We start from the raw sequence: 27952 nt of genomic DNA, 5'->3' as shown, positions 1-27952 counted from the left end.
TGAGACAAAGATCATTTTACACTTTACAGTGTCTTTAGAGTGTGGTCTAAAGACAGGGGGTGTCATATGCAGATTGACATAATATTTGTGATAATATATTATAAAAAAAAACAACAACATTTAAATCTTAACATGCAGACTAACTATAGGTGTTAAAACTATAGAGGAGTAAAAAGTAAAATACTTACATACTCTGAAATGTAGTGAAGTAGAAGTATAAAATAACAAAAGTACAAAATGATCAGTACATTTTCAATTAAAGTAAAGTACTTCAGTAAATATACCTAATTACACCAGCAAGCACAAGTTACAGCAGATCAAATCCAGTCTAATGTATTTTGGCATATCTTTAGTGTTTAGTTTAGTCATGCTTGTGTAGGAAAAATAACTTCTATCTTTTTGTTGTTTGTTCACTTTCAGCGAGTAACGTAGTGTAATTTCACTCATTAATGAAAGAAAGAAAAACCCACCTTGAATGGCCGTAGTGAATAAAGATCCATGAAATTCAAATGGCTGAAATGTTCATTCAGATCATCTTGACAGATGTATTCAGAAGTGAAGCTCTTAGATCTGCCGGATGAATGACTGTGTATACATCTAACAGCACATCAGAGTCAGGCCTCACGCCCCCACTCCTAATTGCCTTTGCTAATGAAACAATTAATTCAAAAAGCAGAGCATAATTGAAATGCAGACAGTAGAGTAATGCACAAAAAAGGGCAGCGAGTGCATTTTTGATGTCCCTGCTCCTTTCATATCCTCTGTGATGACAACCCACAAAGCCGCTGACAAGTAATATCTTTGAAATCACTCTCATCTTGGAGTGTTTAAATATGTATGACGGCCGCCTGATGAACTGGGTCGAGATGAAAATCAGTGATTAAAATTTGAGAATATGAATGTAGTTCGAGGTTAATCATGTTCTCTTTGAAGGCAAACCAAGAACAGATTTTTTGTCAAATAATCATTATGGAGGGTTTGGGAATTAAGAGAATTTAGCATCATGGGAGATTTATATTCTACAATTAAAAAACTTGAATGGGATATGAAAGTTTGACCACCCGCTGGTGGTCATTTTGAAAAATAGCTGCCACAGCCACCAGGATGTGAGTTTGTAATGGCCCAATATCCATATATCTATCACCACATCTGCCAAATTTGGTGCTTTTATCATAAAAATGAGGAACTGTTATGATATGTTGAGCTACGCTGCCCCACTGTTGCCTATTTACTAGGGCTGTCAGAGATAACGCGATAATAACGCCACTAATTTCTTTATCGCATTAACGCAATTGATATTTCGGAGGTTGTAGCTGGCTCAGTTTGAAAGCTAGAATGAATATACTGGCATCATATGAAACTAGAAAACCTAAGGAATCTATTGGTATGTCCATATGTACCATATACCATACTGTATGTCATACTAGCTTGTCGTAAAGGAGGTTAAATAACGCTCCAAATGTGCGCTAAATTTTGGCGAGGAAAAACTGTCATGGCCATTTTTAAAGGGGTCCTTTGACCTCTGACCTCAAGATATGTGAATGAAAATGGGTTCTATGGGTACCCACGAGTCTCCCCTTTACAGACATGCCCACTTTATGATAATCACATGCAGTTAGTTAGTTATTAGTCAGTTCAGACTTGAAGTAAAATTCTGTCAAGCTTGAGCACAAACACACAAAAGCACATAAACTAACAGACACAAAGACGGGACATCCTGTAAGTGTTATTTCAGCGTCCTGTTCTGAGTCTATATGTCAATCTAAGGTTAGGAAATGTCACCGTGTGGCTCAACTTTCCATCAGTCCCTACTATCAGCTAAGCGTTTGGGACATTAAGGTCAGAGACATTACGACTCCTGCTCTTTGAGTCACGTCATACAATACCACTGACTCCACTTTGCATAAAGTAATCTGCCTTCATAGCGAAGGGGACAGAGGAGCGAGCATGTCTGCACCTGCACACAGACCGCAGCTATGAAGGATGACGAGCATGAAAAACAGTCTGATATTTTCACGTCTGGAATCTTTGGTAATGTGTGTATCATATAACACAGATGGTTATCAATTCTAACTCCTCATTAATAATTCAGCCTGTGCAGCATGTCTTTGTTCACACTCCATCCTCCCCTGAATCCATCCAAACCTCACACACACAAATAATTTGGATGTGAACCCTGAATTTCCTTCCTCATCTAATATTGGAGGCCAAGAAAACTGTGAACAGTTGAGAGCCAAGCTTCACTGGTTGCCTGTGTGTGTGTGTGCTGATTTGGATTCCTCTCACTGGGAAAGCCTGATGCCTACACATAACAGATGGCGACCCTGGCCGTCTACGCTCTAATCCTCAATTGTCAGGAGGATCACAGCCGTGTATGAGTTCCCTCTGCTGAGATAGAAGTCCCTTGTCATTTATTAGAAACCTGTGCGGTGGTGAGATGTGTGCTGTGGGGATAAAATAACATTTGGATGATACTATTTGGTTCACCAATATCTGATGTTTGGTGCCATATGCTTCGAATCAGAAACTCGGTCAATACTACTCCCATTTATTAGGCGCTATAGAGACTGGTACACTTATTTTGTGGTCACGGTTATACCTCAACAGATCGAACAGCCTGCTCATTCATCTTCTAGCTCATTATGTCTGACTGGGCTTACAACTTTTGTAACCAAATTCAAAGTTTTGGTTCCACTTTTCTGTTACAAGACATTTATTTAACGCAGAAAAGAGATGAAACAAGACTCGGTCAAAACCGAGTATATGGCTGGACCGTGTATGGTCAGTCTGTGGTCAGGTCTATAATGTTAAATGCAGCGGTACATGTCCACCAGGTCCGGTGAGGACACTCGGGCAAAAAAGACGTATATTGCCAAGAAGTGAAAATCAATTGTTCGTTCCATTGCAACATCAGCGCCCAGCAGCAAATGTACATTTCCGCCATTTTGGACTGAAAGCGACTACCAGACGCGAGTAAAACGTCCGTCTACAAAGTGAAGTACAAAAGTCAAACTAAATTATTTCTATTCCATTGTCATATTCTACCGAAATGGCCTGTGTTTAATCATAAAGTATCATAAATATAATAAGCATTTTCAGTCCAAAATTGCGTCAGCGGCTGTCTTCAAAAAACACTGGAGATTCATCTCTTTGCTTCTATACTGACGCGCTGCTCCATTCAACCGGCCGTTCAAGTGGTGACGTACCCGATCGTGAAATAGACCCACCTGTCAACCAGAGGACAGCGAGTCAGTGTCACATTTTGCCTCACAGAGACGTGAATAGTACATGCCTGTATTAACCTGCAGTGCCAGCAAGGGGCAACAAAACCTCTGACTTAGGTTCAGCCAAGAAAACCACTTAGTTAGGTTAAGCAAAAACGTCATGGTTGGCCTTAAAATAAGTAGACTAAGTAAAACATGTATGGAAACAATGTAGCGCCATTGCGTTAAACACATGACAAATGTCATTAACATAACTTACAAACCAAAATATTAGTCTTGAACACCGATCTCCCGGTTGAAAGTCCGGTGTTTGTTGGACCCATCCACCTTCCCCTCCGCACACCATAAGTGGACCTTCTCTTGTATACTACGTCACTACCTTGGCGCTTAGTACCGAGTATGGAAAACACGTTACAAACGTTACGTGACAACCGTCACTTCATAACATCGTCATCTTCCCCAGACCTTTTTCTTTTTTCACTTTTAAACTTGTAGTCTTCAGCTCCAACTGACGCTGACTCAAATGACATCACTTGAGGCAATTTATCAGATTTTCTTCAGCTTTCTCTGGAGCCATAACATACTTTATGAAACTTTTTTCCTATATGCAGTAGTACTTCCTAACACCATTTCACCAGTTCATAGCGAAAAATCCTAAGAAAAGCATCCCAAAAAAGTTTCTGGAGTGGATGCCCCAGATAAAAAAAGAAACTCAGCATTCAGAGGAAGGATTAAACAGACAAAAATTGCACGGGAAGACTTAAAGAAAGCATCTCTTGGGGAGAGCTCACTTGCAGCCATAAGTCATAAGCACGTGTGGACAGTGTTTGTGTAATTACTCTCATTGCCAAAGGAGGGAGACAAAAGTTCCACACTGCTGGTTGAACACGGAAAAAGTATTAAATCTCCAGGCAGGTGATATAAGAATAATACTGCAGACTAATCGTGTTTAACATTCTGGAAAAATGTACTTATATGAGATGAGTACTTATATATCAAGTTAATTATGTGGTAGTATGAAGCCTGACTGTACAACCTGTATCTTTTCTTACTTTAAATAATAAAAGTTCAAATAAACAAGGTAGGCCTTAAAGCCGCTATACGCCAAGGTACACCTACAACACAGGTATTATTTCCTCTCTTTACTAAGTTCTGTTTATTTTAAATTGCAAATAATAGAGGAAAATATACTTTAAAGCCAGGCATGCACTCTAGTTGCCAGTAAATCATTGCTTTATACTGACAACGGTTTTTATTATTTTGTCCACCCCATTTATATTAGGGACAGTAGGCTAATTAATGGAGTTATTTAAGTTTAATCAACACCTCTCTAAAACAATTTAAACACAAACTTAACATTATAACCATCATGAAGGCAGGGTTTACTGCAGGGCTGTTGTATTAGACTGCATTAGTTTTGGCTTTTGTTTTTTTATTTGTTAGTTTTCAAATTGTGTACAAACTTACACTTTATACCTGTTGCTTTACTAAACTTTTGCTGGCATGTTGCCTCCCCAAATCAGCAACTAAAAACGGTACACAGCTGACACTCTTGATCCAAATCAGTTCAGCACATAATTTATTGATTAAGTGCTCGAAATATCTTGAAAGATATTAAAAGCACTTCATCAATAAATGACGTAACTTGTAAAGATTTTGGATCGTGTTTTTTCTGAGAGCGCAGGCGTCTTTCATGACAGAAACACTCCTGCAGGGTCTCAACAAATTAAGGGTCTGAGGCAAAAGCACTTGAGAAAAGGGTCACCTGATTAGATCAGTAGAGGGCTTCTTCATCCCACCTGTGTGATTGAACCTTTAATTATGCATTAGTTAATAATACTTACATGAGATGCAGACGTTTTGTGTTCTGCCTGATTGAAACGAGGCCAAGGAGAGCCAAGGACGTAGCATCCTTTTTAGGACTGTCCTTTGGGAGAATCCTTGTCCAGGAAATCCTCCCCTCTAGTAGCCATCCAGTGTCTAAATCAATAAGAAGGCTGCACAGGGAAGAGGAGAAGCACAGATTTAATGTCAGACTTAAAATGAGCAAAGCTTTTAGACAGATTTTGGAAAAATACTGTTTACTTTATGCTATTACTTCAATTTAATAAGCTTTAGTAATATATCACAGGTTAACAGAAGCACAAAGAATTACTGTATCTGCAATTCAATTAGTCAATATCTCTGATATAGCTCATGTGCCTGTATATTAGATCAAATATGCACATAGATCATCCTTCCAGTAGATGGCACAGTTTAACTTGAAAGCACAAAGATCCTCCAATTTCATCACTCAGGATTTGTGTGACCCCTCCATGCTGTTAATCACAGAGGATCAGCTACAGCGTGAAGACAATGTATGAGGAATGAATGAATAAATTAATCAGCTAATGAATTAATATATAAATTAAGTCCTACACTGATTTAATTGACCAAATGAACCACACAGAAGAGTCAAATTGTCCACACTGTAAACAATTGCTGTTAATTTACAGCAGGATTTCAACAGTATTAACCTGTTATTGCTAAAAACAGTGCTTTACTGTTAATACAAAAGAAAACCTGTTAAATTACGCTCGTAGGCCGTTTTTAACTATAACGCATTCTTAAAAAACATCACTTTGCTGCTGATCAACTGTCTAAAGTATCATCAGTAACAGTTTCATGCAGTATTTCTTTAATTCTGGGACCTGGTCTGCTCATGTGAAGCTTGTACATTGTACATGATTGTAAAATCAGTGAATTAGCTTTATTGTTTTCTCTCACATGTTGTTCTGGTTTGCATTCTGTGCTTGTAGCCAGCTATAGACAGACATTTTGGGAAAAGTGTCAACAAGTCTATTATAACTTTTTTCCTAACAAGTGCCTTTAAATGTATTTAGTGTGACTTTTCCTATGTCTGTAACCTGCTAAGTCTTTTAATCCAGGCAAAAAATAATGTTTATTAAAATGTATATACAACCTAAATAGTGCATTAAAACAAATCAGTAAGATAATGTAAAAGAAAGGTGAAAAACAGCTATATAATGTATCTTTAAACAGTAAATTAACTGTAAATTTTTTTTTAAATTAATAAAAAAAAAAACAGTTCAAAAGGTATTTTTCATTAACAGTACAAAGCTGTAAATTTCAGCGACAGTATAATAATGTTAATTTTACAGTAACATAAAGGCAACCCTGCTGCCAGTTCTTTACTGTTATTTTACTGGGAGATTCTTAACAGTGCACCTTTCTCTCTCTCTCTTTACACACAAATGCAGTCTTGTGTAACTCCCCCCTCATCTTCCCTCCCTCTCCTCGCATCTCTTCCTCACTCACACTCCCCTCTTCATCCTCCACAGCCCACCAGAAGCTATGAATGGTAGACAGCTCCTCGTATCTGGTGAGCACCACGCCAGTCAGAGTGAGTGGAGACTGAGCAGAGCGCACATCAGCTACAGTCAGCCATCCTCTGATGTCATGTAAAATAAGCGATGTAGTAATTGTGACAGAGCAGAAGTGGAATCTTTTCCCTTAAACTTAACGAAGTGGTTTTGTTGCATAAACCTAAAAAAAGCCTTTTTGTTTGTGTTCAAATATAACGTTACATTCAGTTTTACAACATGTTAGAACGTGTTGCTTTTAAGTTTCACTTTTACAACGTAGTAGGCTTAGTAGGCCTCTATTGACCCACATCTATGAGGCTTATCGCGGCCGATAACGCATATTTAATGGCCTGATAACAGAAATAGAAATCCCATCATTCAGACCGCGCCTAGCAGTACACACAGCCTGCTGTGTCCTGGAGTATCAGCTACAGTATAAAGACAATGTATGAGGAATGAATGAATGAATTAATCAGCTAATGAATCAATATATAAATTAAGTCCTACATTGATTTAATTGACTAAATGAACCACACAGAAGAGTCAAACTGTCCACCTCTCCATCCCTCTCTCTCTTTCTCTCTCTCTCTTTACACACAAATGCAGTCTTGTGTAACTCCCCCCTCATCTCTTCCCTCCCTCTCCTCGCATGTCTTCCTCACTCACACTCCCCTCTTCATCCTCCACAGCCCACCAGAAGCTGTGAATGGTAGACAGCTCCTAGTATCTGTGTGGTGAGACAGAGTGAGTGGAGACTGGAGCAGAGCGCACAGCTACAGACACAGATCCTCTGATGTCAAATGATGTAAAATAACTGGAAGAGAATTGAGGATATTATTTTTTTTTTTAAATAACAAACGGATAACACTAGTGCTTTATAAGCGCACTCACATACGCGTGATATATTTTTTTATTCTAAGGAATTTACGCGCGCTAAAGAAGTGGCCATGGCGCATTTTACGCACTGCAGAAACAGACTTTCGGAGACTTTTTTGGATTAAACAGAAAGTAATTTTGCTTTTTTTACATCAGAAAAAGAGCTCAAATGGCGGCACTGCGTAGGAAATTTGGCGAAGACTACCAGGTGGTTAACACCAATAGGGCTACTGCTTTTACTGCTGCTCCGGTGAAGAAGAAACGCCAGCGCTTCGTGGATAAGAACGGTCGCTGCAACGTGCAGCACGGAAACCTTGGAGGAGAAACCAGCAGGTATCTCTCTGACCTCTTCACCACTTTGGTTGACCTCAAGTGGAGATGGAACATGCTCATCTTTATCCTCACGTACACGATCGCTTGGCTGGTCATGGCATCGATGTGGTGGATCATCGCGTATATCCGAGGAGACCTGACTCACGGTGGACACGACGCGTCCTACACTCCCTGCGTGGCCAATGTTTACAACTTCCCCTCGGCTTTTCTGTTCTTCATCGAGACCGAAGCCACGATCGGTTACGGTTATCGGTACATTACAGAGAAGTGTCCCGAGGGTATCATCCTCTTCTTGTTCCAGTCGCTGATGGGCTCCATAGTGGACGCTTTTCTCATCGGCTGCATGTTCATTAAGATGTCCCAGCCTAAGAAACGCGCAGAGACGCTCATGTTCAGTCAGGACGCGGTGATCTCTCAGAGAGACGGGAAACTGTGCCTCATGTTCCGGGTGGGAAACCTGAGGAACAGCCACATGGTGTCCGCTCAGATCAGGTGCAAACTCATAAAGGTAAGAAAAACAACACCACAAACTCTCTGATGATATCAACTAAGTGAAAACTAACTGAGGCGTTGGAGCTGGGTTGGAGTTAAGATGCACATGCTGTGCATAGATCACACCTTCTTTAACCAATAAAACAACAAGATAAAGGAATTTTATCAGGTAACATGTAGTAAATAAACATGGAGTATATTTTTTAATTTTATTTTTATTTAAAAAAATAATAATAATTTTAAAGGGACTATTTGTAACTTTCAGAAATGCTTGTTAACAGTGACACATCAGGCTGTTAAGTCAACGAAAGTCAGTGCTTGCTCGCTCTACATAGACATGAACAAGCATCGCTCAAAACAGTGAGGCGACACACGTCAGCTAAAACCACAATATCACTCTATATTTCACCTGCTTGGCAGTAATGTTAGCTGACCAGACGAAGGTCTCTCCATGAATCAATGCTGATCCTAGTGTTGGCACCGCGCTTTTCCTGCTTCAGCCCTGGAGGCTGAAGCAGGAAGAGAAACGTTATTGCCTCCCGACTGCGCCTGGTCGGAGACGATAACGTTACTCGCTGCGGAGCCCCGTCACTTCACAAGACACAGGAAACCTCTGTTGGCCTGGAGGAGCTGCAGCATTTATTTCTGCACAAACATCACTAGATATTGTCAGAGCTAAACTAACTCTCCTGCAGTGTCTAGTGAGCGCACATGCACATCTAGAGGTGGAGCGAGACAGCGAGAATGCGCGCGGTGTGTTAGTGAAGGCAGGTAAGCAGCCCACCCGGTAGATTTATACGCTTAAAAAGTTACAAACAGTCCCTTTAAGGTTAAAGGAATACATACACATACTTGTAAATGAACATACAGACAGCAACAACAACATATATAAAACAAACAAAAAAAGAAACATAAGAAAAAAAAGAAAAGTACTACCTGTTGTAATAGTGCAGTGTCAAGAGATAACATGGAGTATATTAACTTATCATAACTTGTAAAACTCCCTGCTGTTGCATTGGATGACTGACAGCTGGTGTCTCTGAAGAATCTTTATTCCCTTTCCTCTCATCTGAGCCCATATGGAAAAGAAATAGTTGCATATTGCAATTGTGAGCAGCAGGTCCCGCACAATATACACCTTGTTAAACAAAACAGGCTTAAGGTAGTATTACCATAATCCTGCAGGATGGGGAGGCTGAGTGGTGCTGAGATGAGACAGTAAAGGCTGTTGGTCTTTGTGGAAGGCGCCGCTGTGGTGTAGATGGTCGACATGGCGTCCAGCATCAGTGGTGCCACCTGGACAGATCAGTAAGCGGACGTGGCCCCCTGAGGAAGGAAGTTATGCTCAGTGAATCAGCAGTAAGAGGGAGCTTCACACACTACCACAGATCAGTGGAGTCAGTAAAACAGCACTCCTGGGAGAGAGCATGCAGACATAAAGAGAATTTATGGCAGACATAAAGAAATGCATTACCACCTTTCTTTTCTTTAGGTTTTTTTTATTTTATTTCTCCTCCCTGGGATGTAAAGTGACCAAAAATCACCAAAAAGGTCAATAAACTCTGTTTTTTGTCACAATGTTGGTTATCCACTAATGAAGAGCTAAGCAGATTTTAGGGGAATAATAAACCTCACACTCTGAAAAACAAGCAACAATGCAGAAAATGACCACGAATGGAAGCAACTGGTCGCCTGGCTCCTCTTTTAATTATCGTAATAGTGATCCTTTCAGCCACATCCATGTTCAATGTGCAAAATGGCCCATAAAGAAGACAAACAGCATTAGTGAGGTGCTTGGAGCTTGTTTATGTCTGCGTTCTCCGCTGCACAGCCACATCGAGCACAGCGTCGGTCAGCTTAATGATGCATGCAGGCAGGCAGGCAGGCAGGCAGGCAGGCAGGCAGGCAGGCAGGCAGGGAGGACCGAGCTACTCCACAGTTACAAGCACGGAGGAAGTGAACAGCCCCATAGGCACAGAGTACAATCACACATGTCTGCGTCGACTTCCCTCGTCTCTCCTGTGAGACTTAAGCTCTCAGCATATCAATCACACTGTCTCCATCTTTGCAACACACCTATGAGATTGTGAATTGGAGTTTATCAGCACACAGGAGCTTATAGTTATAGGATCGTGCAGGATTTTTCTGAAGCAATGGCACCCAGAAGTAGAAGAAAAATAAAGGCTTGCATTGCATCCAAATAGTAACTGAGGCTCAGTTTTTTATACTGTCGAACTACTCTCCTTTTACCTTTCCTTCTGGACTGCAAGGAATACTATCAGTATAAATTCTACGACCTCTCAGCCAACCTCACGTCTTTTTTACACTCCCTCTCTGTGAAATACAATAAATACAGCATCCACTGTGTGCTGCTTAGTGGGTTTTTTTCAGTTTTGCTCCAGGGCATTAACCTTATTCTTTCGCTTCAAAGACTCTACTACCGAGACAGTATTTTTTCAGCAGCTCTGCCAGAGCACATAACACGAAAACCTAAATGAGTCATTGTGCGTGAACAAAGGCGTTGTTTAGATATTCCACATCTCATGCAATGTTTAAAAACCCACAAATAAAAAACGTAAGTATTTTAGACTGAATGCTTTCAGTGCAGTCCCCGTATAGAGATGTTGGTGGTGCTGTTGAACTGCAACCTGCTTTGAGAAGTCATACCTCATCAAATACTCAGGCATTACTGGGAGAGGATGCTTCTTTAACTTGTATATTAACTATGTGTTTGTGAGAGTTTATGAAAAGGTTTTTGTGATGACCTGTACATCAAGCTGCATCAAAAACAGAGTGAATGAACAGCTCTCTGACATCAAATCTAACCAGATGCACCCAAACTCTTCTACAATCAGACTTATTTCTTTGCCACCACCTCATGATATGAAAGCTCAAATGAATTGCAGTACCCGAGCATACGCACCAGCGTTCGTTTTAACCAAACCAACCATGTTAGGCGTGAAAGCACTGTTACTCTCGACCCCATTCGTGTAGTTGGGGGATGTTGACACAAAACGGTTTTCAGTGCAGTGCAGCGTAAGATAAAGGTACCAATCTTTCACTCCCCAAGTGCTCCTCCTGGTGCAATGCATAGACCTACTGACCTCTGGGTAGAAGTGAGCCACAACTCAACCCTGTCTCCTACAAAATTACGTTCCCATACAACTAAACTGCATTCTCAATTACATTTTGAGGGAAACGTATTTTCTCCTGGATCACGGTCTCAGTATTAAACAGTTTTAAACATGTTTGGCTTAAAATGACTACGTTTGTTACATTATTAAGCTACAGACATTTTTTTTAAAATTAAAATAAATGAACTTTGGCTTTGAGTTTCACACGGGACACTAACAGCGGTCTCCTGGGTGAAAGTCCTGTGTTTGTGTTTGTTTGACCCATCCACCACCCTGACCTCCTCCCTATGTGGGCCATCCTTACAAACGTATTTGAGATACGTCAAAAATGTACGTAATCCGCAACAAAATAAGTTTCCCTCGAGACGTAATTCACATTGCAGTTTTGTTGTATGGGAATGTAACAACCAGGTACAGAGTTTGGATCTTTCCTTTCTCTCTGGTTTTTGCTAGCTAGGGCCTCACTGCTCACTAAGCTCTGTTCTTGGGTCAGTTGACCTGCAACGGAGGGACAGGAGACTGCTTCTAGGTGCCCAAGTCAGTAGTGACAGAAATAAAAGAAAAGTCCTTCATATCTGCACCAAGAAGAATGTCATCAATATCAACCAATTAGACTGTTCTCAGGTCATTAAATGTGGTTATCAGTGGTTATAAGCCCCATAGATGTGGGTCAACAGAGGCCTACTACACCCAATAGTAGGTTTTATCATCTATTCACATGGTCGATCACTGAAAGAAGGAATAAAAGAAGAGGACAGAGACCTCTAGCGACCGTAGTAATTGTGACAGGAGCAGAAGTGGAATCTTTTCCCTTAAACTTAACAAAGTAGTTTTGTTGCATAAACCTAAAAAAAAGCCTTTTTGTTTGTGTTCAAATGTAACGTTACATTCAGTTTTACAACATGTTAGAACGTGCTGCTTTTAAGTTTCACTTTTACAACATAGTAGGTCTAGTAGGCCTCTATTGACCCACATCTATGAGGCATATAGCGACCGTTAACGCACATTTAATGGCCTGATAACAGAAATAGATATCCCATCATTCAGACAGCGCCAGTACACACAGCCTGCTGTGTCCTGGATACATGTGTGAATTGGCACACATGGCCGCTGTCAATCAGACAAGGTGACAAAGTAACAGCTGTAGATGTAGAATTGAGTGCTGAGATGAAGCTCTCATTTTGTCCAGTCTGAGTTGCAACATACCATAAACTTAAATCTACAGAGCCCTGTCAGATGACAAAGCCTGTTGAAATTGGAGCCACTTGTTGGCGCTGCATGTGTTTGGACACCAGAGCTCCGCCGAACTGTCGTGGGTGATTACTGGGTGACAGCAGACAGCACAGAGCAGAGAGAAGGGAGAGACAGACCAATGGAAGCTGTCATACAGACTGCCACCATAAGCAGTTGAAATGCAGCTTTGCAGCGCGTCCATGACAGCCTCAGAGGGCATCCTGGTGGAACATCCTCGCTGAAAATATGACTCTGGTATTACCGGGAGGGAGGAGAGAGCGAAGGAATTGATTGAAAGTGATGGAAAGTGGTGAAAGAGCTGGAGAGAGGCTCGCAATAAGAAAAGGGAGGCATAAAAAGAATTGCCACAGATTTTTCTCTTAATATTTTCATTGCGTGAATCTATTTCAGAGACATACGAGGGAGAGAAATCCTCTCGGCTGTATATCTCCTCAGAGGATTGCAGGATGGGCTATATACACTAGTCACTAGAACTGGAATTGATTTCCATTTCTTATCTAATAAGAATGGAGATGCAATTATACTATCAGGTTGTGGAGGGCTGGAGAAAGAAAGGCCTTGCAGTCATTGATTAGTGAGCCACAGAGCCAGAAAACCTTAAGACTCTGGACTGCTCCCGCTCCGCTCTGCTTTTTATGCTCTACTTGAATAATTCAGAGTCACACAGTTGTAGAGGATGTTTTTCAGTGCAGAAATCATAGATTGTATATAAGAAGTGGACGTAGTCACCGTGACGTCACCCATTGGTTTGTGGACTGCCGTTTTGAAGTCTCGAGTTTGGCTTTTTTGCCGTTGCCATCTTTGTATTTTGCAACCAGAAGTGACACGAGAGGGTGGAGCTAAGTACAACCGAACACTGAATAAGACATTTTTAGGCGACCAAAATGGTTATAATTAACTTTCATGAATTGAAAACACAATGTGAAAGGGTTAAAGTTAAAGTTAAAGTTGTCAATCACAAGGTAGACACGCCCTAAAGCATACCCTGCTTTATGGTCTATTTGACTCTGTATGGGACCATAATTTACTAAATGAACATCATGCTGTATTGAAGAAGACTTGAAACTAGCGATTGAGACCATAAACTCATGTTTACAATGTTTACTGAGGTAATAAATCAAGTGAGAAGTAGGCTCATTTTCTCATAGACTTCTATACAATCTGACTTCTTTTTGCAACCAGAGGAGTCGCCCCCTGCTGGCTATTAGAAAGAATGCATGTTTAAGGCACTTCTTCATTGGCTTCACTTTTCAGAGCGGGAGGTTGTCAACTGGCAAAAAATCACGCACACATATACAGACAAAATCTTCTCAAAAGAAGGCATGTGGGCGGTGGAGTGTGCATAATTTGTAATGTCTGAACCAGTAGACTGAAGTCAGAAATAATGCATTATTATTTTTGAATAAACATCTTCAGGCTCCTGACTATAATAATGTATGAGCCTTGTTACAGTATTTTCTGCACCCAAGTAGAAATCAGAGGCAGCACAGTCACAACAAAACACATTTTGGAACAAGAACATTGTGACACCGTCTCTGCCACAACAACCGCTAAAGTCACGAAGTGTCACATTGAGGGTTAACACTTTCCAAGGAAGGAAACAAAACCAGAGTATGAGACATAAAGAGTACATTTCAGGCATAGTATCTCCATACAACATCTAATACCAGTTTTGTCTTGGTTTGACTGGCCTGATAAGCAGCCAGTAAGTCTCTACAGCCACAAAAATCAGTATGACTTCACATGCATCCTCAACACATTCACAATCAAATCTAGCAGCTTTTCACCATCCTGCGAATCAGTATTTTCAGAGCAGCCCAGTACCCATAAAAATACCTTCATATTACAATTCTGATGCAGACAATTTATGTAATATCTCGCCCTTGATATAAAGCAAGGGGGGAAGTTAGAGTGTGGAGGTTGAAGAGGTGGATGGGCTTGAAGTTTGCATCTAATTACTGACAACAATTAGTGTTGCACAGTGTACCCTTCAGTTGACAAACCTTAACCTTAAAATAATTGCCATGTGCACATATTGCAGGAATAAATAAGTGAAATAATATTAGTACTAAAAATGTTGTTATCCAAAATCAATGTGAATTTGGGCGAAAAGGTGTTTTTTCCTAAACTTTAGATGGACCATCTTTGTCAGCTTAGTGAGTTCTGTTTTTAGTGAATTGGAAATGTGAACAGTAATTGGTCATTCAAAATTTGGAAGGTCCATGATGCAGACGTTTGCCCAGCAGCAGAGAAGAAGAGATGCAGCAGAAGACTCAATAATGTGTGTGAACAGCTCATTATTACACACATAAACCTGTGAAAAACAGCTAGCAGACATTTTTTCATGGGTTTGCCCTCAGCTTTCTGTCTGTGTTATTGTGTGAAAGGATAATGAATAACAGAAATATCCAGTTCTAAGTAAAAGTAACTTAAACCACGTCCACATTGACTCGGTGAAATCTTTTATTTTCATTTTAGCCCTCTAAACTGACGTTTTCATCCCACTTTACACCCCTGGTCCAATTTGGCGTCGCGGTTGGTGTGATCCCATCGCAAGATGGTCTCTAGTTAGGATGTATTTTGGTTTATTACATCATATAATAGTGAATTGTAGCAGCACAGGAATTGTTGTTCACCTGGTTAACAGGTGGCTTTTATGTGCTGCAATCAAATCTTTACTTTATGGTTGTTCAGTTGTCTGACAACAGAAATGTAAAAATGTAAAATGATAACTAATATGTGAGATTGTTTGTATTAAAATACAGTGTGTAAGTGACCGTGGATCAAAAGAGAGGACACAGTAGAGGTTTAACCAGCTGTGACTGAGCAGGCTGTCTTTGATGTTGACTGTGATGCACAATGTTGTTGTTTTTTTGGGGGGGTTTTTTTAAACAGAGTTTATTCATTTTGCTAATACAACTCTTACAAACCATTGCACAAACATGTTTGGACTGGTATATAACCCCCCCACCCCCCACCCATGACAATACCCGGAGGGCACTCAGAAAAAAAAAAAAATATATATATATAAAGTGTACAAGAATGAATATAAATACATAGATAAATAAATAAAAATAAATAAATAAATAAATAATAATAATAATAATAAATAAACATAAATCATGATAAATTGATAGAGGTCTAGGGCGTTACACCCTGTCATTTAGGGCACTTTTCCTTTGAAATGTTCCTGGTCAAATATCCATATACATATACATACACATACATATACATACACATACATATATTGTAAAACATTGTTTTGTTTTTAACCAAAAGAAGCAGGAGGAAGAGATTTAAATCATTTCCAAAAACAGCCTTAAAAAGCAAGTGTGGACACATAATTTTCCAGTTTCCAGATTTAACCAATTTAATGTGAAAATACACTCTGTTTTCCATTACTTTTTCCTAACTACTTTTAAGCTAACTGAACCTCTCTGCTCGCTTGCTAATTAGTTTTTATGCACTCTCAACACGAGGTGTTACAGCTGACTCAACATGTGGATATACTGTACAGATGTGTACCTCACAAACTGGCAGTTTAATACAACAGTCCTGCAACAACATCCTACCTTCATGAAAGTTATAATGTTTTTTGTTGAAACTGTTTTAGAGACTCTTTATGATCACGTAGCACTCTATAGCACTGGGAACTAGTAACGGCCTGTTTTTAGATGGTATTGAACAGGGTGAAACAAAAACTTATGATTGGTTGACGCGTCACCGCGTCATTGGAGCGCTGAAAAAGAGTTGAGACCAGCTCAACTTTATTTGTAGCGTGTCACGCAGCAACAAGTCAGTTTGTGGCTTCATGTCATCGGCTTCCACTGACTTGTAGCCTGTTGGTGTGTCGCTCGTAGTGTGAACACAGCTTTAGTGTCTTTGACACATGTACATGTTTACATATTCCCAGTTTATGAGGCCAGATGAATACTGAGCAGTCCATCCCACGTTGGACTGTCTAATTCATTTAACTCTTGATTTGATTTGAACAATTCATCCCAATCAGTCTTGACTGAATTGGGGGAAATGTTAGATGGCCCAACCTTCCTAAACATATCGAGTAGGCAGACGGTATCTGGCAGAGGAGAAGCCTGTGTGATTCGGCTGGCTTGTCAGTCGACCTGATTGCCTACAAGTTCCCCCAACCCCCTCTCAGGCTGCTGATTGATGAGGGCCCGGCAGAGCATGGAGTAGAGTTGGGTAGGAAGGAAGATCAGGCCACTTTAGGTCTAATCAATTTCATTTATAACCTGTCTTCATCCATGAGCATCATCCACTGACACCTCATTTTGTGAGCATAAAACAAAACCACACTGCCTTTCTAATGATAATGAGCAGCTGAGAGGTTGACAGGGTAGATGTGTTTGTGTACACGTCTAGTGTTTTTTTGCTGCACAATTTCCCCAAAAGCATCGTTGAAAATGAATTTAAAGAAGTCCCTGTTGTGATACGTCAGACCTCGGGGAGAGAGATGTGTTCATTTGTAGGAGTGTGGGATTTACATGAAGAAAAAAACGGTAGACAAGCTCAGCTATCTCAGGATCTTTGTGCAGGGAGAAGCGTAGGAGAGTGCCAACGGGGTCTGTGTAAGGAGCTTTGCCTGTTTGCGTACAGTCATCCATCATTTTAATCTTCAGTGGCAATGACAGAAAGTGAAATTTCCCTTAGCCAGCATGGGATAACCCACATCCACCTAAACAGTATTCAGCGGCCCGTAAGCACCTGAACAATGCCCCCCCCCCCCTGACATCAAAGTGGTTCTCCAACATAAATCCAGAAGAGCAGCTCATTGATATTCAGAGCAGATAGAAACAGAGAGCAATGCTTTCTGGCAATGCAAAGTGTGTTTACTCACACTTCATTCACAGTTAGCATCTCGGCGGGATAAACTATAACTATAACTCTGACTGGTGGCTGCTATAGTGCAGGAGTAGTTTGAAGAGATGTAGTAAAACCCAATTTATTTATGAATGGAAATGCCCATACTTTTAAAACTGTTAACTCTGTAAATATGATGTCATGAAGCACATTTCATAAAATGAAATTGCAGCATAAATATTCTGTTTACAACAGTTCTCAAAGTTGTTTTAATGTTATTATAGTCAACTTCTGCTCATATTTGTGTTGTTTTTTTTCAACTTTCTGTACGTTGCCATCCATTTGCGATTGTCCAAAAACAACCAAGAGCAAAAGTATAAGTAATGGATTAAACAGAGTGTCTACTCTAACATACGGTAGGCTACACTACAATTGTTAGCATGTCTGGCTAACTAGCTTTCCACCTACAGAAATAACATAATCCAAGGCCAATGAGCACATAATTAACTATAGTTTATAGGTAACAATTTAAAAAAAAAGTCATGTTTACAACTAGCTCATCCACTGTGAAGTAACGTTATCTCTCCTCTGTGTAGAAGCCGGTCCTGGATGCTATCAGAGTTTAGAATAAAGTTATGCCGTGGTTTGTCCTGATCTTTTTGGGGATTTTGAGATGTTTGGGACTCCGGCAACTCAGCGTTACCCGGGATAGCGTTACGTTTGCCAAACTCATCAGCTAGTCTTCATCCTAAAAGTCCTTTCTCTGTCAATATTAAAAGTGAAAACATGCTGTCTGAAAAGACAAACAAGTATGAAGCAGCCAAACAGGGTTATATCAGAACAAAACAAGCGTCTGATCTTACATGTTTCCCTTTCATACCCAGCTCTACACTGCAATATCAGTAAAATATTTTTACATGGTTCATCAACTGGTGAGGATGTTGACTTTTTGCTTGGGACATGTTAACTTTAGCCTCAGTCTGTTAGCATCATGTCCAGTACTGATATAGTTGTCAAGTGATTATTTCAGACCATTTTGGTTCTCGTTACAAAATGAGTCAGCTGGAAACGTAAAAAATGGGGGTTTTCACCATAGACTGTATATAAGAAGTGGACGTAGTCACTGCGACGTCACCAATTTGTGTATAGACTGTCATTTTGAAGCCTCGAGTTTGGCTTTTTGGCCGTCGCCATCTTGGTGTTTTGCAACCAGAAGTGACACAAAAGGGTGGAGCTAAGTACGCTGAATAAGACATTTTTAGGTACCCAAAAGGTTATAATTAATAGACGAGTCGCCCCCTGCTGGCTATTAGAAAGAATGCAGGTTTAAGGCACTTCAGTATTGGCTTCACTTTTCAGACCTGGACGTTGCCTACTTGTTTTCAACCATCTGATTGAGGTAGTGTTAACTTAATTAACTAGCTAACTACATCTGATCAAATCTGGTGTGCCAACTTTAACTATGGGGAGCTTGGATAGGTACAGTAATACCAATCTGATGTAACTAATGTAAGTAACAGTGTGCTGAAGTCAAAGATTTTCCACTTTACTATTTATTATCCTCACATTTTGGAATAACAGATCTAGATGACACTGACTCAGTGATAAAGGCTGAAAGAGGAAACTGCCTTTGTGGAAATAATGTGTCGATTATTGTAGGATTAACATGAACAAAAGATCCAGAAATGGCAGAAATAGTTGTAGAGAAGGGGGTGGGACCGTGTGTAACTGTGTGGGAGATCACTATGAAGCTGTGTGTGGTGGAGGGATAGTGTGTGTATGTGTGTGTATGTGTGTGTGCGTGTGTGTGTGTGTGTGTGTGTGTGTGTGTGTGTGTGTGTGTGTGTGTGTGTGTGTGGGTGATGGGTGGCTGGTGCCAAATTATTGGTTGGAGGTGAAACAATGTAGAAAAAGAGAAAAGAGTATGAAAATAGCTTTTGTTATGAAATTCTTTATGAGAAAATCTACTTGACACTGATTTTTTTGTTGTTATTTTAATGTTAACTTTAATAGAACGTTTCCCAAGCATGCAGAATTGTTGTGATACTATTTTAACCCTCTGAGACCCACAACAGACCAGTTTTTGTCTTTTTTAGAGGGGTACAAGAGGTCTTTAGGGGGAGATAGCAGGTCAACAGTAGATGTCACATAGAAGTGGTGTACATCATCTGAAAACTGGGAACCTGAAGATTAATTTAAGATGCAGCTCAGCACTGTGTGTCAAGTTGATCTAGTCATAAATCAGAAATAAACATGAATGAATGAATTATTCAAAATAAATTGTAAAAGTGTATAAGGGTTTAGCAGCCCTTTGCAGCAATTTTACCATTTGTTACACAGAATTAGAGCTAAATTTAACCAATTTTTACCAATGGAGAGTTGACAAATGATCAATAATCCCTCCAAAATACCACATTAAGACACCAAGACCTTAAGGAACACCTTAGAAAAAGCCATGCTGTGATTTGGTATCAAAAACGTGACATTTTGAGATTTCTGCAAGAATTGCATTTTTCGGTGATTAGATGGCAAGCGCTTCTATTCTGGAAACTGCTCAGAAAAACCCTCATAACCCCCAATATAACTAGGAAAGCCATCCATCTTCTGAATGCCCTAGGTCTATAGTTTGTGGTTGTAAAGTTTCATGAAGCTGTGATTATCCTAGAGGTCACCACAGGTCATTTTATACAGTAAGGTAAAATTTAAAAAAATGGTCTCACTACAATAGAATGACTACTATGGGAACTAACATCATCACACATGAATACAACTGGGCTCATTGGATCCACAAGAGTCTCAGCTTTACAGTGATATCCAATTTATGTAATTCCAAGACTGTTTAGGGACCCCAGTATGCAGAAATATTCAAATACATCATTTTATAATAGGCGAAAATAACACATTTATATTGCATGCAAAAAATAAACTGCATGGTTTTTGCCCAAAAGTGCATGTGATTATCATAAAGTGGGCATGTCTGTAAAGGGGAGACTCAAGGGTATCCATAGAAACCCCATTAAACTGAACCGGCTACAGCCTCTGAAAGACAGTAAAGTCAGTCGGGATCGCCCGCGGGTTAAGTAGAAAAGAAACAAATGAAGTGTCTTATCTCACCACAATGGAAATCTACCCTACTCCTCATTATCCCAGATGTGGTGATTTGCAAAGATAATGTTAACCTTTGAAGGTCAGATGTTTTCTCTTAAATGACATGGAAATACTTTTTTCAGCAGGGTTGGCTTCAAGTTTTTATATTGAAATATAGCTGCTTTTGAGTTGCAAGCCTCTTTTCTGACAGCAGGATGTAAGAAAATGGCAAAAAGGTAACACAGACAGATGCTAAGTGAGGGAAGCAAATGAGAAGAGAAAAGGTGAACAGATTGATTAGACAGATTAAGACAGGAAAGGAGAAAATACATCCAGGAACTTGGTGCTGAGCTCGTCATCTGGGCAATTAAATGCTTCCGCACCACTTAACACTCTGTGGGCAAGTCCTGTCCAAACACGGCTGTCTAATACGTCCGCCTGCAACTTCTTCTAGAAATCAATGTGGAGCGCCAAGTCTGTGGCCACTGCAAGCAGGGCACCGATGGAGATAGACGGGGAGAGAAAACATCTTACATCACCTTTCCAGGAGCGTGATATATACAGTATGTGTAAATTTAGAGAATCACCCCATCACACCTTTAGACTGAATTTTGAGGTACTACTTGTTCTACTGTAGTCCTATCTTCTGCTTCCTTATACTCTAAATAAAACATTGCATATAAAATCCAATGCACTGTTACAGTATATCCAGTGGCTTACAAAGAAAGCATGTGTCTAGTTGGGGATCCTTGTCACATTTCAGATGTCTATGAGTTGCACTAAAACCGAGATGCACTACAGAGCGCCACAGGAAGTCATTCCTGCCTCTGGCCATCAAACGTTACAACTCCTCCCTCTGAGTGTCACACACTCTGAGTCAATAGACTGGACCTGGACTTATTTCACCCATCAGCTGCTTTATACAATACTGACTTAACGGTACAATAATTTAACTGTGCAATACTGTCATTAATACTGCATTTATGCTGTACATTCAAGACATATTATTATTAATTTCTTATTTATACCATTTTGGCATTTATATTTAACACAATTAATAGATCCCACTTCTCAGAATTTTGTATTTACTTTTTTGCACTGTGGTTATATGCTATATATTGTCTTAATGCAAATATTTGTACATATTTCATATTTTCTCAGTTTCAGATGATTATACACTAATGAAAACATATTTTTAAGTATTATATTCCATTTCTGCTAATATATCCCCTGAAATGCTACATGCTTTTCCTTTAAGTAAAAGATCTTGTTACTGAACTGGATTTGTGACAAACGGTGCCAGAACAAGAATCCTCTGATTTGCAACTCCATGAATCTAATCGTCTCTTTCCTGTCTCTTTTCTATCTTTCTTGGCTTTCCCTTCTGTGTTTGTCCACTTGTGTCTCTCTATCTCTTGGCTGTCTTTCAGTCTCGTCAGACACCCGAGGGCGAGTTCCTGCCTCTGGACCAGTGTGAGCTGGATGTTGGTTTTGGGACGGGTGCAGACCAGCTCTTCTTGGTGTCCCCTCTCACCATTTGCCACGAAATCAATCCCAAGAGCCCCTTTTTCGACTTATCTCAGCGCTCTCTCTCGAACGAACAGTTTGAGATTGTCGTCATCCTCGAGGGCATCGTGGAGACCACTGGTGAGGGATTCCTCCTGAATTAAACTCCTTTTCCCATCACTTCTTTCATTTTTTGTATCCACTTCCATCCCAATCTCATCTCTTCCTTTCTTCACTCTTCTCACTCTCAATCTAAATGTAAATTCCTGTATTAATATGAACCCACATAACATTCCTGTCTAATAGATACTCATAATCTAAACTCTGTGAAATGTCATTTCGGCGCCTATACAGTATTGCATATTTGAAGAACGCATGAGAATGAGAACAACACATGAGACTGACACCCTGATTGAATTATGAGGGATATTTTCTTACTGCAGAATCGGTTTATGCCCAACCTTTGCATAATAAAAGCCTGTGGTCATAGATGCGTGCGTCTCTTTGATGAATGACCCAGGTTTAGTCGAAGTTCCACTCCATTTTTCAGATGACAGCTGAGAGCAGAGGTAATTCAGAGCCTGTGAGACGTTGTTCTAGAGCCGCCGCTGTAAACTAAAGGCAGCCATGCTGGAGTACTCTCCAGTCACAACACTGCTCTCTCTGTTGCATATGCAACAGAACGATTCTTCCCTCAAGTCCAACACAAATAAATCCATCTCCCTCTTTTCTTTTTAGCTCCGCTTCTAACCATCCCCCATAACCCTCACTTTGCCGCCGCTGTAGAAGAGAACTGAATAGGCTTAGAGCAGGAGGGACGGATCAGCAGGGAAGCGTAGAGGCATCCAGGCAACACGGTCTGTGCTCCGCTGATAATACCATTAAATCAGGGTGCAGCCACAAGTTTAGTGTCGCAGTGCTGTGGCACTCAAAGCTGAGGAGTCAAAAGAGGGAAGCCCCGGCAGTGTCACCTTCAATGGCCACGATATCTCGTAATCATCCCACTGACAGGCATCCCATTAACCCGAACACATTAAGAGGTATCCCCCTCACATCCAGCCGCTGCTGACACAGCTGTTCAGCTGGTTGATTGTCTCCCTAACTCATTCCTATTATGTTTCAACCACACAGATTATAATGCAGTCACTTTGTCAGTTTTAGTTCATGTCTTAGGGACAGCATTGATTCTGTTTTTAAATGTCAGAAAATGAATGTGAATGAATGAATGAGAATGTGTTCTCCTCAAAACTGAAGGATTTTCTGTCAGCTGTGAAACAGTGTGTGACCCTGAACCGCGGTAAGCAGCTAAAGAGAATAAAATGAACAATTTGCTCAAGGCCAAGGTGATGTCTTTAAATGTCCTGTTTTGTCCAAATCCCAAAGATATTCAGTTTAATATGATATAAGACAGAGAGAAGCAGGAAATAAAAATTTTTGAGAGGCTGAAAACAAATGTTTTCTGCCATTTTTGCATGAAAAATTAATCGAATTAACGATTATCAAAATAGTGAGCAATTATTTTTCTGTCGATTCGTTGACTAATCGTCGCCGCTCTAGTACCATGGTACAAACCTATGCAAAGTAAACCATTGAGTATTGGGTAGTCAACATGCTTGATGTAAGTCCCTTAACTCTTTTTTGCTCTGGCATTTCAACTCCATCTGTAGGTTACACTTTCACTAATATGCAGATGACACACACCTCTCTGCAAGAGGTGTTAATTTAAATTCTTGCAGTGGCCAGGTTCAAATAGAGTCTCACAAAAAAGGCAGAGCATCACAATGCGCTCTGTAAACAGTCCCAGTGAAGGCTACTGCCAGGAATTTTACATAAAGTGTTCTTCAGGGACGCCCTTCTCGCTGTCTGCCAAGTGTTTGCAAAGTTGTGCTGAGGGCTTTTATCTTTATGCAAGATGCAGTACACATTAACCAGCTGGTTGAATACTCATATGACGCCTGGATGATGAAACAAAACTGGCATGCCCGTCAGGCTCTAAACCCACAGGCTTCCACTGCACCGGTATTACTGCTGTCTTATGTATCTACCGTCAGCATTAATACAGTCATTCTCCTGGTGAGAGAGGAGAATACAGCTGGTAAATTATCCTGGACTCACCCTGGTGATTAAAGCCAAGCCCCTGGGCTAATTAAGAATAAAAATGACCTTTGTGTAAATGTAGAACTGACTTCTCTGTGGATAAAGATGAGTAGTGAGCCTGGAATAGCATCATCGGGCTATGACATAACACTGCACATATCATCCCTCAGGTCGGGCTCAGACTCCTACTCTACTGCTAACTGTAGTGTTTAACAGAGAAGCTCAGGTGGAAGCAGAGCCACTGGATCAGAAAGAATATGGACCTAGTGCTTATTGATCACGATCAACCTCCAACAAGCATCCAAATGTCAAGAAAATTATTTTTACAAGAGGTCAAAATGGAATAAATATGTTTAATATGTTTGCAAGCTCTTATAATCCTGTACACCAGTGATTCTCAAAGTGGGGTCCAGGGACCTGCAGGGGTCCGTGGCTCTCTGTCAGGAGGTCCGTGAAATAACTTGCTATAAATTATAAAATTGTGCTGTATCATTAAAAAGTACATATCTACAGACGGGAACCATTTGGGCCAATATAACAAGCATATTGTGTCCGTTACTCCCACCAACGTTAGCTTTGGGCCGATAGAAACTATGATTGTGACACATCAATCTGCCATGAATCAGTCACTTCACTCAAGGCGCAACGAACCGTTCCTGCTGCTGCTTAGCTGGCTTCTTACACGGCTAGGTTGAAAACTCAATTCGGATTGGTCAATCACGGCGTTCTCAGGTCTGTTATTTACTTTATAGCAGACCGTTTCTATGTATAACAGACCGTTGCTATGGACGCAGTTCTGATGTCGGACTCTGGTGGACCGTTTTTTTGTCAAATTGTTGATTTCTTAGTAAGTAACCGTGTGATAAGCAGGATAATGTACAGCTACCGGGTCATTGTTGTGAAATAAACCCCTGCAGGGCGATGCAAGATGGGGTTTATTTCACAATAATGACCAGCTCGCTGTACATTATCCCTTAGTTATTAGCCAGCTAACTAGCTAGTGAGCATGGAGAAATATTTGAGTCATTCCACATCGTCAAGTGACGCTAAGAAAATATGACGACAGTTATATCGAGCAACAGCGACAGGAGACCAAAATAAGTCACGTGTCTTCAGGTGCTCGCGAATGAAGCCATGAAGCCGGCCAAGCTAAAGCGACATCTGATTACAAAGCAACCGGAAAGATCAGGTCAAAATAAAGTGGTGATAACATGATTCAAATTGAAATGTGTTTCTGTTTATCATTATCAAACAGGTCTGAAGTATTTAGGTTGAAAAGTTTAAGAATACAAATAGTCCCAATGACATCCAAGAGTATAAATGGTAGTAAGCATTATGCTTAATCTGTGTTACGATTATGAGGGGGTCCTTGGAAACCCCTTTAAGGGGTCCCTGACCCCAAAAGGTTTGAGGACCCCTGCTGTATACAGCAGACACACAGGCACTAACATTACTATAAAATCCTTGAATTATGGACAAATAATTAACAACTGCCAAAAGAGCGTGACTTCAGTTTGTCAATAGATGATTGTCTTTGAGATAAACAGAGATTCAGGCCAGCACAATCCACAATCAGCACCACAGGTTACATAAATGCATGTTCAGACAGGACCCATGGCTCTTGACATTGATGTATTGATGTGCGAATTGCGTTGGGGGACTGCTTATTATGTTGACCGGATTTAAACTGGCAATTATCACGACCAACACAAGCCACACTAATAACAGGCATCTCTCACATCTCCCGCATATTAAAAGCACACAACAACGGGAATAGCTCAGCATTGCATGGAGACAAACAAGCACTGCTTTGACCTCCACAAAGGAATATTTAAAGACAGATAAACGCCACTTTCTAAAATGGTACATAAAGATGTCCTTTATCTCATATCATAGTTATTCATATATTTCAGTGCATTAGAGAGGACATGCTTAGAATATGAAAAGATGTGAAAAAGTAGTGATAATAGTCAGTAGTAATAACTGTTTAGCAGCTTTTTATGAACCATTTAGGAAATGGCAAGAATCCTTACTGTAGCACACAGTAAATTACTGTATTCAATCTCCAGTATGTGACTAAATTGGACTATAGATCGTATAGGAAGAAGCATGAAGCGGTGATTCCATAAGCAATAAAGAAGAGCAGAGCGGAAAAAGAGATAATGGGAGGGAACGCTGCCCTTTCACGCTCCTCCTTATCAGCCATAATTGTTTTGTTGGAACTGAACTCCATGTATTATCTAATATTACTGCCCTGTCACTCTCTTATAGGTATGACATGCCAGGCACGGACGTCATATACCGAGGATGAGGTTTTATGGGGCCATCGCTTCCTGCCGGTGATGTCCCTGGAGGAGGGCTTTTTCAGGGTAGACTACTCTCAGTTTCACAGCACGTTCGAGGTGCCGACACCACCGCACAGCGTCAAGGAGCATGAAGAGAAGAATTCGCTGCCCTCACCTCTATCCACTCCCACCCCCGCACTGACTGAGAGCTTCGGCGCCCGGCGTGCCAGGGTGTTTTCCGTGGATTGCATCAACGCATCAGACGATAGGAGGGGTCGACTGCCGAGCAAGCTGCAAAGGATGAGTTCATCCGGGAAGGAGGACCTGCAGAGGAAGGTGCTTCTGCTCAGCTCCCAGCATTCGGAGAAGGCCTGCAGCACGGGAGACCTGCCCCTAAAGCTGCAGCGCCTCAGCTCCTCGCAAGGGCCTGAGGCAGAGAATCGACTGCAACTCAAGTCCCTCAAGGTGGGCTTTGAACCCATGACCAAGTCTACTGGAGACCTGTACCAGCACAGCCTAACGCCCACACTGTCCCCTGCTCCGGTCCCCATGCAGAGCCCCCTGCTCTCAGCTGGAGGGAGGCCCGAGGACAACCTGCCAGCGAAGCTACGGAGGATGAACGCTGACCGCTGAAACCCGGACAGACCGGAGGACACACGCATGGAAACAGACTCAGACTTTACCTTACCTTTGGAGGCTGTGATAGCAAAAAAAAAACAGTTTTACTGACAATTTATTGATTTGTTGTTTGTTTTTTTCTTGAGACACAACCTTTACTGGAATTACTGTGATTTTTTGTGTTTCATAGCGCAGGCATTCATGCAGGCTTTGTTACACACAAACAAGAAGAAAACACAAACTTCATGCTTAATGCGAACTTGATCATTCTGCAAGAGTTGTGCATGTATACACTAAATCCATGTATGCACCACTTAATAGTCAATCTTAGTTTTATCTATATATACATTATATAAAGATGATAATAAATGCTGTTTGATCTTTCTCTTCCTTGTGTTTTCATTGTTGTCACACCAAAAAAAAAAAGTTAGTCCAACAGTTTTGCTAGATGTCAATAAGTAATCCAGTAGTGCCATGCAATGCAGTTTTAATAGGCTGTTGTTAATGCCCTAATTTTGTCCCCTTGGCAAGCGACACTTTCCTCAGTGGATTAAGTGCATATGAGAGGGAGAGGATAATGAGCTACGCTACTGCTGAGAGAGAAATATGAAGTGTGTTTATGGGAGAATGGAGGCTGATTATAGTCAACCCATCGGTCCAGAGAGGGAGGTAATGTGGTCACCGAGGTGTCATGTCTGACAAACAATGGATTATGTGGTCTTATCTCCAATGTATTTCCGAGCACACAACCACAATCTTTGCTTTATATCCATTTATCCAGGTATGTACATAGACATTTTATTTTAAGTCATATTTGTTCAGCTTTTGTATCAACAGCCAGTGGAATTGGAGATCTACTG

At 40.7% G+C, this 27952-nt stretch overlaps 1 protein-coding gene and 1 long non-coding RNA gene across 4 annotated transcripts in view; one reads left to right on the top strand and one right to left on the bottom strand.

Annotated features, from left to right (window-relative positions):
* Window positions 1-4902: 4902 nt before the first annotated feature.
* LOC141780829 (uncharacterized) overlaps window positions 4903-27952 on the bottom strand; it is a 111205-nt gene continuing 88155 nt past the window's right edge. The window contains exons 5-6 of one of the 2 annotated variants that reach the window (XR_012596727.1): window positions 9463-9616; window positions 4903-5221 (exon numbers count right to left, since the gene is read on the bottom strand). This is a non-coding gene — a long non-coding RNA (uncharacterized LOC141780829). Of the gene's footprint in view, window positions 5222-8804; window positions 9617-27952 lie in introns of those variants that run through there. The other variant, XR_012596726.1, reaches the window with a different exon arrangement.
* kcnj19a (potassium inwardly rectifying channel subfamily J member 19a) lies at window positions 7248-27888 on the top strand. Of its 2 annotated transcripts, XM_074656227.1 has the most exons (3): window positions 7250-8306; window positions 22017-22233; window positions 26461-27888. In XM_074656227.1, the coding sequence occupies exons 1-3, from the start codon at window positions 7635-7637 to the stop codon at window positions 27105-27107; spliced, it is 1536 nt and encodes a 511-aa protein (XP_074512328.1). In that variant the 5' UTR covers window positions 7250-7634; the 3' UTR covers window positions 27108-27888. The 2 variants fall into 2 exon arrangements, with proteins under 2 accessions (XP_074512329.1, XP_074512328.1); XM_074656228.1 differs by lacking the exon at window positions 22017-22233 and having other exon boundaries at window positions 7248-8306; window positions 26461-26599.

Source organism: Sebastes fasciatus, chromosome 13 (assembly GCF_043250625.1).
Source record: "Sebastes fasciatus isolate fSebFas1 chromosome 13, fSebFas1.pri, whole genome shotgun sequence".
In the NCBI taxonomy this organism is placed as follows: Eukaryota; Metazoa; Chordata; class Actinopteri; order Perciformes; family Sebastidae; genus Sebastes; species Sebastes fasciatus.
This window is presented reverse-complemented; position numbering and strand designations above follow the sequence as displayed.

Excerpts from the sequence above, each read along its gene's own strand:
- kcnj19a (XM_074656227.1), top strand. The coding sequence starts at position 7,635 with ATGGCGGCACTGCGTAGGAAATTTGGCGAAGACTACCAGGTGGTTAAC. Across the intron at positions 8,307-22,016 it reads TCAGGTGCAAACTCATAAAG|TCTCGTCAGACACCCGAGGG; the intron begins GTAAGAAAAACA and ends GCTGTCTTTCAG. Across the intron at positions 22,234-26,460 it reads GGGCATCGTGGAGACCACTG|GTATGACATGCCAGGCACGG; the intron begins GTGAGGGATTCC and ends ACTCTCTTATAG.